The sequence below is a fragment of the Phascolarctos cinereus genome, unplaced genomic scaffold (genome assembly GCF_003287225.1).
Source record: "Phascolarctos cinereus isolate Bilbo 61053 unplaced genomic scaffold, phaCin_HiC Scaffold_2;HRSCAF=192, whole genome shotgun sequence".
Lineage (NCBI taxonomy): Eukaryota > Metazoa > Chordata > Mammalia > Diprotodontia > Phascolarctidae > Phascolarctos > Phascolarctos cinereus.
The window spans coordinates 205459913-205474628 of NW_027555625.1; the positions used below are offsets into that span (position 1 = coordinate 205459913).

A 14716-nucleotide genomic window follows, 5' to 3' on the forward strand; every position below is an offset into this window, starting at 1 on the left:
TGCAGAAATTTGAGTTATTATTGGTTATAGGGAATTGTGACATAGAGGATGTGGAGCGCCTTTTGAGTCAGAAAGACCTGGATTCAAATCCCACCTCTCACTGTCTGTGACAGTGCACAAGTTCCTTAATGTTTCACTGATCCCTGATAATTCTCTAAGACTAAATTCCAGAACAGTTGTAGATCTGCATAAGTAGTAGGACTTTCCATACCAAGAGTTCTCTTCATAAATGAAATCACAGGTCTAGTAAAATATCTATCATTGCCCTTTAAAGGGCAATTGAAGAGATTGTCCATAAACACCAATCTTATTCAAGGATTCAAACAAATATCATTGGCTATTCTTTAAAAGAAATGAGGAGGCACTCTCTTCTATCCGGATCCAGTCTTTGGTTTAGATAATGATCTTTGGCTGAAATAATTATAATAGATATTAGCAATCCCACCTTACATTTAAGTATCAAAATTTAATTCAATCAACATCCTTCAATGCAATGGATAAATTGTAAAATGAGCTTGGAATTGAGAATGATGAAATTACTCACCCACAATTTCTTGATCTTGCCCACACATAGCTAGCCCTCTTTTCCCAGAGAGTCTACAACTTAATTAAATTGGTTACACCATAGTGTCAATCAAGACATAGGTTTTATCCCAATCAGGGATAATCAGTTTCACTCTGTTAAGTGATCACCCATAATCCTGCCTGACTATGTTCCAAAGGTATATTGATTACAAGAGAGACTAGGCAACTGAGCAGGAATAACTGAGTACAAATTCATCACCACTAATGTAAAAATAGCATATATCTTATGGAGGGTGGGTGAATACAATAAAATCATCTCCATCTATAAAGTTTAATAATATGTTTTGTTCACTTCCCACACTTTCCATTTTTTGAAGTCCCTACCCCAGGGACAAGGATGGAAGAATTCAAAGTCTGCGTCTCACAATGGTATTTTGATGACTAATATAATGTTAAATGCAAAGCCTGTTTCCATAAGTGAAAGACATTTAGTCTTCCCAAAAAATTTGGGAGATTAGTGAAACTGAGTAAGGGGAAGGTGTAGGGCATAGGTATTTATTAAGTGCCTACTATGTATCCAGCACTGTGCTAAGTGCTTTACAGGTATCAAATCATTTGATCAGCATAGGATCTGACCTACAAGAAACAACTGAGGCTGATGAATGGAAAATTAAGTTCACATGGTAAGCTCTAACTTAAATCAAGATGTCTACTCGGGCTGGACTTCTATGTCAAACTCTGTACCTGCTCTAAGAACAAGCAAGCCCATAGCCTCCCAATGGCATATATCTTTGGTACTTTCTCCACCTCAACCATTAATAGCCAGTGCTTAATTTGTTTCTGTACTGGTTCCCCTAACTACAACCTACCCAAGAGATATTACTCCTCTTGGATACTGATGGTGCTGCCTGTCCCCTACCTGTCCCCTACCTGTCCTCATTCCAAATTGTTGCATTTCCTACCCCCCACCAAACCAATAAAATCTTCCACCATGCTCCACCCCACCCCATCCAATCCTTTCTCTCCTGTCAGACTCATCCCTCTGTCCAACTCCCTATCCCCCCATTTTGGCAAATATGGAGACTAGCAGATTATACTCACTCTGTGATGAAACCATTACCACCTGCTAATATTTTTATAGAATTTTATAAACTTGGCCATTCATGAATCATTTACAGTACTTTATTCCAATGAAGAGTTCACAAATCACTCAAATGTTGGCAAAAGGCATAATAATGAGTAATATTTCAAGGAGCTTTGCATTAATATGTCAGCTCCCAATTCAGTGAGACCTAAATTATTTTTCCAGGTGCCACTGTAGAGCAGGCAGCTGCAGAAGCACATTTTTTTTTTTTGAGGCAGGTGGAGGGGGGAAAGGAAGGCTAGAGAGTGAGGAATAATTGTGGGCCTTATAGGACAGAGACAGAATGACAAAATAAAATTAATTAACTAACCAATAAAACTCCATGCCTTACATCAAATAACCCAAGTTGTTAGTGAGTTGGGAGGCACAGAAAAAAAGATGAGGAAATAGGAATTTATAAAACTGATTGTCAGTTTCTTGGCTAGGAAGGAGTGAACACTAAGTAATTCATCTTGACAATCTTAAAATACACAAAATTAAGAGTGTTTTATATATATGTATATGTATATACATATATACACATATATGTATATATACATGTATATTATATGTACATATATATGTATATAATAGATAATTTCTTATCAGAAAGATACCAAAGGATTTTAATTCAATACTTTGTATGTTAGATCTAGAAAGCATAGTTAATGAAGGGTTCAAATATTCTTAGCACTTAATAACTTAAAATATTAAGTATGAATAAATGGTAAGAATACTCCCCTCTACCCCCAACAGTTAACAATTTTTTGTCTTGCTTTGGGATCCGTTAAATTGAAACTACAGCAGGGGAAGCTGAGAAAGAGACCAATGGAGATTCAATCTATATGCCAATGTTTCTAACCATTTCTGTGCATTTCCTTTCATTTTCTTTCCAGAAGCATGTTTGCCTCTGACCAGAAAAGAAAACACTGAAATAACTCACAGAATTCCCTGGGCTCAAAAAAACCTGTTTCTAAATAGATATGTAAAGTTAATAGGAATTCCATTTTTTTTTTGCACAAAAAGAGAATCAATTAGAAGAGATGCACTAATACTTCCAGAGTCAGGAAGTGAGGAAGCAAGGGCTAGAATGATCAGGGGACAGCCTGGAGCCAGGAAATCCAGGAGCTCAGCCATGACCATTCTTTCTCTTGCCTGGGGTAGGTCTTAGCACTCCAGGAATCCAGATGAGAGAGGAAGTAACCTAAAGCTTAGATCAGTCCCCTGCCACTCTACGTCTGGTCCTCCCTGAAAGGCATGAATCTTAATGCGTTTTCCATCAGGAATAAAAAAAGCAACCTTATTAACTTTCACAAGTTGTAAAAATCAAAAGTTTTCTTAAAAATTCTACTCTCTGGAAAACCACAGTAAATCCACTGGATAGCAAAGCAAACAGCTTTCTTGGTGTCAGAAAATTCAGAGCATTAGGTTTTCTAGAGATTGGGCTATCACCACTCCTATCTGGTCAGCAAACCTATACTACTCAGTAGTAGTGTCCTGCTAGTCTATAAATGAGGTCCCAGATCCTTAACTTATCTGCCACTTCAACTCTTTCAACCTGACCATGAGAATCCAAGAACTGCCACATTGATTCCTAGCCATGGTTTGCCCAAGCAAGAATCCTGTCTTAAATTTGGTATAGCATAAGGGTTGGTGTTCTCAGAAACATCAGCCTCAGAAGGATAGGCCCCAAATGATCTCTAAGCCATCCTTAACAGCTAATCATAGAACATTTCTTTGAATTTATTTGCTCTCTATGATATATAATATTTCAGTCTACTGTCTTTAAATTTGGTATAGCATAAGGGTTGTGTTCTCAGAAACATCAGCCTCAGAAGGATAGGCCCCAAATGATCTCTAAGCCATCCTTAACAGTTAATCATAGAACATTTCTTTGAATTTATTTACTCTCTATGATATATAATATTTCAGTCTACATAACTACTGGAAATAACTACTATCTTGGACAACTCCAGTCTCACTTTCCGTGATCAAATGAGATAATCCATGTGAAAGAATTTGGTAAAATTAATTTGGTGTTCAGTCATGTCCAACTTTTCATGACCCTGTGGACCATGCTACCCATGGAGTTTTCCTGGCAAAGACACTAGAGGGTTTGCCATTTCCTTCTCCAGTGAATTAAGACAAACTCAGGTTAAGTGACTTGCCCAGGGTAACATAGCTAATAAGTGTCTCAGGATGAATTTGAACTCAGGTCTTTCTGATTCTAGGTCTAGTGTTCTATCTACTGAACAACCTAGATACCTCCTGGTAAAATTAATAGTTATATAAATATATAAAACTTGTATATGTTCACAGACTATAGAATTGCAAGAGACCTTTGAGATCATCTAGACCAGCTCCTTAATTTTTGAATTACATTGAGGCAGCATTTGGTCCACTGCATTAGTGCAGTGGATAAAATATAAAAGTGGATAAAAGAGCACCTCCCTTGGAGTTTGGACGCCTTCAATTCAAATCTGGTCTCAGACACTTACAAGCTGTGTGACCCTAGGCAAGTCACTTAATCCTGATTGCCTCTATTTTTTAAAAGTATATTTTATTTTTTAATGGTAAAAACATACCATCTCACCTTCTTATCCCATTCTGCTCCCCCCAAAATAAAATCTGCCCTTAATTTTACAGATGAGGAAACTGAAAAACAGAGTGCTCAAATGATTCTTATGAACATAAACATCAGTTATGGGATTTGAACTCAAGTCTTCTTGACTCCAAATTTTGTGTTTGTTGTTTTTTTTTTAATCACTCCCAATTGACCCTCCTCAATCATTATTATTATAATATCACACAGTTTCCCTTTCTCTCTAGCAAAGTCACACTTTTATTTCATTCCTTATCCCAGGTAATATCACATAGCTAAGAAGCCTTCCCTTTTCCAACTCAGTAAGTTCTCTCCCTTTCATTCTTCAAGTAAGTTTTCAAATTTCATGTCCACTCTATGGCCATTTGCAATTAATTGAAAGAGGGCCCTTTGAAAAATTGGAGAGCTGTGTAGTATAAATGAGTGCTACATTTGTAGTCAAAGAACCAGGTTTGAATCCTGGCTTTGTCACTTAATGCTTGTATAATCTTGAGTAAATAATTTACCCTTTGCTGGCCTCTCTTTCCTCATCTGTAAAAAGAGAGGACACTACATCATATGCCCTTGGATTTCTCTTCCACCTCTAAATATGTTATCTTATTGTCTGTGTACATGTGATAAGAAAAACCAAATTCAGGAAAGTGCTGCTAACTACCAAAACTCTGAGGAAATTGGGAAGATAATGAAAGTTAAATATTATCTATCTTGGGCAAAAAAAAAATCATAATGATAGCCTAGCTCTTTTATCCTTAGTATCCAGTTACAAAGTAATAAGATCCAACATAATGAAGCAATTGTTTAAAAGATTAGAGATACATGGAAAGAAAAGCAGAATCAAAGAAAGTGGTCCCCTGATGGTTTCTTTCACTAGGACTCAGAATTTCCAGATTCAAGTTCACTCTATGTTCCCACCATTTTATTAAGCTACACTAATAGGATATTTCTGGTAGCCCTGACACTTTATTTTCTACATGTATCAGACAAAGATCAATCTGTCTCATGTGCCAAAGTGCTTTCTGTCCATCACCTCGTTATTAACAAATTGGAACACTTTGAAGAGACCTCTTTATCAAAGCTTCTGAGAAGGAGGAATGTATGCTGAGAGATGCCTGGATCCCACTGAATAATCACAGCATGGCATATCTCTCAGCCTACAGCAGTGTACCTTCCCAACTCCAAGCAGAATCTCAACCACCAATACAGCAAGGTGCTCAACATTTTGTATTGCAAGTGAGTCACAGGCTCTCTGTCCTTCTGTTCACCATCATTAGAATAGATATAGATTCACTAAATTGAATGATACATGCCATTCCAAAGGTGAGTGCTGATTTGGATTATTCTTGAGGGGTAGGAGGGCCACATACTTAACATACACTTAGAGGAAAAGCATTAGCACCAAAACAAATTAATTGGGGTTCATGACAAAGATTGGAGGAACTCAGAATAATAAGTCTATTGTCAGAGTGGGGAGTAGGAAAGGAGTAGAGTCATCTTGAATGAAATGAAGAAACCCTGGCATAGAACAAATGTGACCTGCTGGGTCTATCATATGACTGACTTTCACCTTTTGATTTCATGTGGATACCAAGGCCATTCTGAATCTTGGCCCTAACTTCAAACATATGAGCTATTGATAATAGGGACAGTGGCAAACACATCGCTTAGCACTCTCTACTTAAAAGTAGTACCCTCAGGGAGAGATATGCTATATCAACAGGTTTGGTGAGGCAAAGAAAAATTAAAAAGCAAAAATACAAAGCAGACTTTAAAAAAAACAGCTATTCAGTATGAGAACCAAATGGAACTTACCTGATAAGTAGCCATTACTTCTCTATCCAAAGTCCGCATCACTGAGACACTCCCTGTATTTTCATTGATTCTGAAAATGCCTTTTGGCTCTTGATCCACACCTTTTCCAGTAAGTCGGAATTTGGACCCTTCTGGTCGATCATTATCCACAACCTATGTCATAGAAGCAAATGAAATAGAATAAAATAAAATTATGAATTTGGATACAACTGAAAATGAACTTCACATTCCAGTTGTAAGCCAGTAAATCATAGCTGCTAATTTCAGATTGTAACACCTGTAACACAGAGGATGGTTAGACAAAAAAATAACAAAATAACACTAGACTTCAATGTCCAACTTATATTGAGCCATATAGTCTGTAGTTTCAAGTATCCTGTTCTGGATGACCAAATGAATACAAACTTATCCAGACAACTAGATAGATCTAGATCACTAGGCAAATATCGGAACATGCTTCACAACCGCTCTAGCCATCTGACCTGTTGTACTTGTATTTATAACTCTCGTCTTTCCCCTACTTCTCATGCCTTGCTTTGGGCACTTGAATCAAGTCAATGACATCACTCTTTCTGGAGACAACTTGACATTTACCAACTTTATGGATGAAGTTACCATCTTCATTCTGCAAACCAAAACTTCCTTCACTAGCCACCATTCCTCTCTACGTATTTGTTGTGTCCTCCTATTGAAGCATAAGCCGCTTGAAGTCAGGGACCCTCTCGTTTTTTATATTTGTATTCTTGGGGCTTAGTGTACTGTTTGATATATGGTAAGTACTCAATAAATAAATTATATTCATTTATCCAAACAGAAATTGAGGCAAACTGAGAATGTGGAAGACATTCTGCAAGATGAGACAATAGCTCCCAAAGGCTATAGACTCTCTTGAATGTTTCATAGAATTCCTGTCTAAGAATCATTATTACGCCTCTACTGCCGAGGACAAGCAAATAAGGGAATGACCTGGACAATTTGGAAGTAAAATATAAATTATCTCAAGAATCCAAATAGATTTCCTTGGAGAAACATACATACTCATGAAATCTACTGAATAAAGTAATAATGATTAAGCACTCATTTACTATGTATATGTAATGGTTTAACTTCAAGATATTAAGAATGGGTAATTTCATTGGCATGTACACACCTTCTCACTGATACAGAATCCAACCTCATATGCTTACAAGAGAGTCTTAGGCTATAGCTAAACAAATAGCGCTATAGCCATCCACCTCTCCAAAATTAGCTACTTTGGTCTTAATACTCATAATGTTAATCCCCAAGCCTCTACTAAAAATATTTATTACCTCCCCCCTTTAGTAGGATATAGCAAAGGGTAAATCTTCAGGTCTGGTCTTTGAGAGCCCATAGTTACCTCCACACCATGACAAGGCATTAGAGGAGGCCTTTAGTAGATAGAGGTGTACCTAATATTAAGAAAAAATGTCATTTGAAGCAAGATTTAAAAGAAATAGAATCATGTGGGCAGAAATGCAAGCTTTCTGATTAAAACTTTTTAATCACGGCTTAGCTTAATTGAACTCTCTACAACCTAATTAGAACTCACAATGAAATTTCCCAGCATTGGAAAGGAACCTGGTCATGGTTTCTCCCTGCTCCTTCTGAGCCACCCTATGATAATATCTCTCTGGCAGCCTGAGGCACTTCACCTTAGTTCATTGCTTAGAGTTCCAGAAAAAGACAAACAAAAGTCTGGGTCCATAAAAACACCACCTCTAAGTCTTTCTGGCTGTTTCTAGACTGGCTCTAAGGTCACTAGTCAAACAACTTTTATGCCTGAGCAGAAAGGGATGAATGAGGAAAAGCAGCTCTTTCCACAGTGTCTTCCATCTTCTCTTTTTCTGTGGTTCCCACCTGTCTGGTCAGCTCTTCTAATGAAGTTCAATTTATAGGAAGTCCTATTCTTCCCACTGCCGAGCCTTGAATTTGAGAATTCAGACACTTGCTGAAACTATCCATTTGGAGACATTTTTTGTTTCTTTCTTTCTTTCATCTTTCCAACTTAAATATATAGATCACAACAATGTAATTTATTGCAATTCATATTTCCTAAGAATCTGTGATGACCAAACCCTTATGTTTAAAAAACAACACCTTCCCCACAAAACCCTCAGAGTATGGAAGGATAAAGTGAGCTTAAGGATAATTACCACATAATGCAGATAGCACACAGGTTATGTTCATCAGATAACGTAAACACCACATAGTCATGCTTTTTATTGTCATGGTGTTGGCAGGGATCACTAAAAAATGAGTATTTAATAGACAGGGACTAGAGAATGTCTGTATGGTTCAAGAGCATTAATTATAAACAGATCAATAGAGCACAAGGCCTATGAGCTGTCAGTTGGAATATGGAAATGCACACCATAGCCAATGTTGTAAAAGTTTGTTTTTATGTCTCCTGTTTAGAACTTAGAACACCTTTCTCCATGGAAACAAGGTCATAAATGGTGGTTCCTCAGCAAGCCCATGGAAACCCAACATAAAACAAAATACATGGCATAGACATGAGGGTGTAAACTATCTAGGAGTCTAACTATTTTTTATAATCTCGTTTGTATAAGGGGAAATGTTCTCTTAGTCAGAACTCAGGAGGCTTGGTTTGTAGCTTTCCTCTGCTGAGTGACCTTGAGCACATCCTTTTCCATAACAGGCATCAGTGTCTCCAACTATAAAATGAGAATGGGTTATACACTCTGACCCTAAGGATGGATCCTGTAATAATCCCAGATGGTTGTATTCTGGATTTCTTCTCTTTCTCTGATATCCTTTATTTAACTACAGGTAGTGAGTGGCTGGTCATAGGCTCAAAGGCTTTGCTGAATGATCAGAGTAAGAATTCTCTACTCTGTCACACCTGTACCCCACCCCACCTCCAGCATACTTGACTAAAGTGAATTATTGTTTAGTTGTTTCAGTCACGTCAAACTCTTCATATCCTGTTGGGGGCTTTCTTGTCAAAGATACTGGAGTGGTTTGCCATTTCCTTCTCCAGCTCATTTTACAAATGAGGAAACTGAGGCAAAGAGGATTAAGTAGCTTGTCCAGGGTCATACAACTAATAAATGTCCACGGCCAGATTTAAACTCAGGAAGATGAGTCATTTTGACTCCAGGCCCAGAACTATATCTACTGCACCATCTACCTACTCCAAAAAGTGACTATATGCACAGCATGAAGAGAATGGATACTTTTGTTAAGGTGGGAGGAGAATACATTTGTTTCCTGAACAGTTTTTTTTTTCCCAATCAATCCATGTTCACTAGGATAGCCAAGCATTAAGAATCACTTGTGATTTCATGGGATTTTAACTAGGAATGCATCAATTCTTCATACCTGTCATCATAGGACAGTAGAAGTACTAGATTTTAGAATCAGAAACCTGATTTTCAATCCCAGCTTCCCTACTTAGCATCTATTTAACCTTGGACAACTAATTTTATTGAGTCATAGTTTCATCCTAGGTAAAAAGAGACAATTTGACTATATGACATCGAACTTGCCTTCTGGTGATTTTCTGAACAGAAGTTCTTTGAGGACAAAGACTGTTTCATTTTTGTCTTTGTATTCCCAATGCTTAGCACAGTGTCTAAGATGTGATAAGCACTTATGAAATGCTTGGTTATCATAGGATCATTATGTAATAAATAGAGAATTGGAAGAAACTTTGGAAGTCTTCTAATCCACCCTTCTCATTTTATGTGCAAGGAAACTGGGACACAGAGAGATTAAGAGAATGGCCAAGGTCACAGAAGTAGTGGCAGAGTCAGGATTCAAATCCAGGTCTTCTGACTCCAAACCCAGAATTCTTTATACTACACCACCCTTTTCTGAATGACTTCCTCCTGCTTTCCTGCATAGCTATGACTTGGTGACAGCATAAACACGTAAGGAAATGGTTTAGGACTATGTCACAGACACCCTAACCAAGGACAAGAAGGAATGCGTATGGTACTAAGGTCCTTGGAAGGTAAATGTTCTTCAGGGGAAAGGGTAGAGAAAGCCCATAGAATCTACTTTGGCCGATATTTCCTAGGAATAGTTACACTTGCCCAGGGCCCCTTGAATGACAGAATTGATTCTGAGTTTAACTAAGGCCCTGGGGGAAGAGAGAGTTCTCTTCAATCACTAGCTATTTTCTGTAGCACCTCTGTGTTCCCAGGAGGGGTCTTAGGGACTAACCCAGTCTTCACTTGCTTAGCTGAGTAGATCTGATGGGATCAGAGAGGAGTAAGGTTTGTGAAATGCCTATGAAACAACAAACTAGCCCTTAGTCATTCATCCAAAACCTACCAGGCTAAGCAAGCCAGTTTCGAAATGACCTCCATTATACTGTGTTAAACTCCCTAAAGTTTCCAGGAGGCTGCTGGGCTGCCCTCATAGGGAGGCAGGTGGCCTTTTCCTCTTCTTTTTTTTCTTCTTTAATGTAACAGAATATAAGAAAACTCAGGTAATGCTTTTAGTCAGAATAAATTCAGCAGTGTGCTGAGGTGTGAATATCTGCTAATGCTTTAGCTGCTAACTCCTATTATATCACAAAACAGGCTTTCACAATTAGAGTCTCCTATTATTCTGTGTAATTCCATACCACTTTTCACTGTGTGTATTTTTTTTTTCATTTTTAGTTTAAAGGAGAAAGAAAGCTAATGACAAGGAAAACTATCTATCATTCCCAGGTGCCAGTAAGTGCAGATATGCACATCCCAGAAGCCACTTTTTTTCATTACTTGTATGAAGTGACTTAACCTCACTGTGGTAGTGACCAGTCAGAAAAGGCCAATTGTCATAGTTTAACAGTATTGGCAAAGATAGATCTGTGTCATATAGAAGGAGGGAAAAGCCATATAGAAGCAAAAATTGAGAGAAAAGTTTATGCCTACCCCTCGACCTTGCCCTGGTAGGGCTGGGGGAGGGGCTTTTCCTCATGTCCATCTTCTATCATCTTCCACATATCCACCCTAACTCTCTGAAGGTTTCTTGGTTTCCTTTCTTTTCTGGTTCAGAAATCCCATAAAATCAGCTTGAGTGTCATCATTAGTGATTATTGATAAGAAATGTTTCTCTATTCCTTGGTTAAGGGCACAGAAGTCAGGCTTAGTGAATTTGGGAAAGACACAAAGCTAGAAGAAATAATTTATATGTTAAATTAGAGATTCAGAATCTGAAGAAGTTCATGACAGGCTAGCACAATGGGATGAATCAAAGATGCAATTTATTAGGAATACATGACAAGTACTATATCTGGAGACAAAATTTCAATTGCATGAGTTCAGAGTGGGAGAACTGTAGCTAGGCTTAAAAACAAAACAAAACAAAACAAAAACAAAAAAAAGAAATTGTGATTTCATTATTGAACAAGCTTTTAATGGGGAGCTTCCTCATTACCTATTCAGTAAGTGACAGCCTTAAAAAGTTGACTTGGATCACAATGATGGGTCACAGTCACATAAAATGTATACGACAGGTAGTAGATTCAAACCCAGGTCTTCCTAATTTTGAGGTGAGGTCTCTATCAATTACTCCATTTTGCTTCTGTAGCTATAGAATTTTTCAGTGTTTTAATGGACTCTAATTTTAATATGAGCCAACAATATAACTTGATGGCCTCTTTTGACAGAGATCATAAAGCATGTGGAAGATGGGGGAGGGGAGTAAAGTGTAAAAAGCCTAGAAATTTTGGAAAGGGTCAGGGTGTGAAGAACTTTGAAAGTCAAACAGCTGATTTGGTCCTAGAGATAATAGGGAGTCACTGCAGTTTACTAAGTAGAATTCAGGCAACATGGTTAGACGTGTACTTTAGAAAAATCACTTTGGCAACTTAGTGGGAGGAGACTTCAGTCAAGGAGACCAACCAGAAGGCTATTAAAATAAGCTAGGCATATCACCTGCCTAGAAATGATTATTATACCCATGGAGCTGTTGAGATCATCAGATAAAAGAATATGGCACAGGGATTCTTAACCTAGAGGTGTGTGAACTTTTTTGTTTGTTTGTTTGTTTTTTCAATATATTTAAATAGTGAGGTAGCTAGATAGATTAGTAGATAGAATGCTGGGCCTGGAGACAGGAAGACCTGAGTTTAAATCCCAGCTCAGACACTCAATAGCTGTGTGACCTCAGACAAGTAACTTAACTTCTACTTGCCTCATTTTCTTCAGCTATAGGATAGGAATAATAATCTGACCCACCTCCCAGGGTTGTTGTGAGCAGCAAATGAGAAAATATTTGTAAAGGACTGGGCATAGTGCTTGACACATAGTAAGCACTATAAAAATATTAGCTACAATCACTGTCATTATTATTTTGTTGTTATTGTTGTATTTCAACACAATTGGTCCCCATTGTAATCCTATGCATTTTGCTTTATTCATTTAAAAACATAATTGTATAAAGGGATTTATAGGTTTCACCAGACTGTAAAGAAGGGTCCATGTCACATACAAAAGAGGTTAAAAATCTCTGGTGAAGAAGGGGAATAGAAGAAGACTCAGGATGGAGCCTTGGGGAGCCCATCTAGACTAATCACTAGCTAGAGAGTCAGCATGACATGGGGAGACAGAATAGTGTCATAAAAACCTAAATAAAAAGAAGTATCCCGGATAAGCTGACAAACAGGATCCCAAAGCTGTAGACAGGTCCAGAAGGATTAGGATGTAGAAAAGGCCATTAAACTTGGTAGTCAAGATATCATCATTGACTTTGTTGATAGCAGTTTCTATTGAATGATGAGGTTAGAATCCAGAATGAAGAGGTTTTAGAATTGAATGATAAGAGAAGAAGTAGAGGCTGTGAGTGGTTTTCTCAAGGAGTTTAGCCAAGAAAAGCAGAAGAGATTTAGGATGATAGCCAGAAGGCAAGGTGAGATAAAGTGAGCTTTTCTTTTTTCAGGATGGGTAAGAAAAGGGCATGTTTATATATAGGAGGGAAAGAGCCAATAGATAGGGAGAGATTGAAGATCAGAGAAAGAATGGGATGATAGAGAGGATGATCTACTGGAAAAGAAGCAAGGAATGGGATTAAAGGAGAAGAATTAGTCTTGGCAAGGAGAAGGGCCAGTTCTTCATGTGAGATGGGAGTGAAAAGGATATAGTGAGAAAAGACATCTGAGATGGGAAAGAGGGAAAATGAGATGACCTCAGTTTTGGTTTTACTTTTGTTTTCAGTGATATATGAAGTAAGATCCTCTGCTACTCAATTGGGAAGATGTTCCATTGAAGGCTTGAGAAGTAATGAAAAAATTTAGAATAGTTGCATTGTTGGAAAATGAGAGACTTGGACTAGATGACCTCAAAGGTTTCATAAAGCTCTAAGTCTCAGTTCCTGATTTTCATTCAGATCATATTGTTCTATTTTACATAATAATGATAATAGCTTACACATCTCATGCTTTACAGTTTCAAGCTCTTTTTTTATAACAAACTTTTGTGGTGGGTAACAAATAGGATTATTCCCTTCTTATAGGTGAGGAAACAGGTTCAGAAAGGTGAAATACATGGGGCAGAGACTAACTGAGTGAATGAAAAAGTGTTTATTAAGTGCTCCTTATGTGCTCGGCATTGTGATAAGCACTTGAGATACAAATGCAAAAGAGAAATGGATCACAAATTCAAAAAACTATGTCCAAATTCCAGCTCTGCAATCTCAAATTACTTTGAACAAATTGCTTAACCTATATACACCTTAGCTTCTTGATTTGTAAAATGAAGTTGTTAGAACAGATGTTTGATAATGTTTCTTCCAGTTCTGAATTAACGATCTTGTGATATGGCTAGCAAGGGGCAGAGTCAGAAATTGAACCCAGATCCTTTGATTTAAGGCAAGGTAATGAGTTTGTGTGTGTGTGTGTGTGTGTGTGTGTGTGTGTGTGTGTTTCCCCTTTGTGTCCTTGTGCATGTCTGTTCATATTCCTCTTCTGTCAAATAACTAGCAATAACATGTTCCATGTGCCTAGATTTTAACACTCCATGAGGCATTGGCAGAATAATGGCACAATTTGGAAGTTTCTGCATCAATATTTCCTTCTTAAAGGATAATATATTAATCATGCCCTTGGATGCTATTGAAATATCCAGGCCTTTTCTGTGCATAGCTTTCCAAACTCTCCATCTTGTAGGAGTTACTATGTTCATTTTGTGTCTATCAATTTCGTGTTATAGTTTCCACATTAATATGAAACCAAATATCTATGCCCTTGTCTGACTCACAGCTAAGGGAAAGAGTGAGACTCAGTTTTCTACAGCTGGATCTTGGCCTCCTTGTAATCAGAGTGTATACACAAAGCCTCAGTTCTCCCAGGAAACATCAGTAGTTGCCCTTTGGCTACTTTCTTGCTTTGATCAAAACTGCAGGAGATTAGGTTAGTGCATCAGCTCTTGTGGTAATTGTTCTTTAATTGAAAACAAGGTCAACCCAGAAGTTAGTGTTTGCAAATATGTCAGAGATTTCCATGATAAATACAGTTTCAACCATTAGAATGAAAGTACAAAAATTTAAAACTCTCTATTTAGGAGATAAAAAAAATGCTGCTGCTGCTTCTTCTTGTCTTATTCTCCTCCTCATCCTTCTTCTCTTTCTCCTCTTGCTTTTCTTTCTGTCATCAGGACATTAGCATTATACTTGGCATGAAGGTA

The 14716-nt window shown here is 37.6% G+C and overlaps 1 protein-coding gene across 1 annotated transcript in view; it reads right to left on the reverse strand.

Annotated features, from left to right (window-relative positions):
* The window catches only part of CDH13 (cadherin 13), a 1264852-nt gene that overhangs the window by 654003 nt on the left and 596133 nt on the right, over nucleotides 1–14716 (reverse strand). Inside the window, exon 5 of the mRNA XM_020992657.2 lies at nucleotides 6060–6212. Within this exon, the coding sequence (XP_020848316.1) occupies nucleotides 6060–6212 (153 nt within the window). The remainder of the gene's footprint in view (nucleotides 1–6059; nucleotides 6213–14716) is intronic.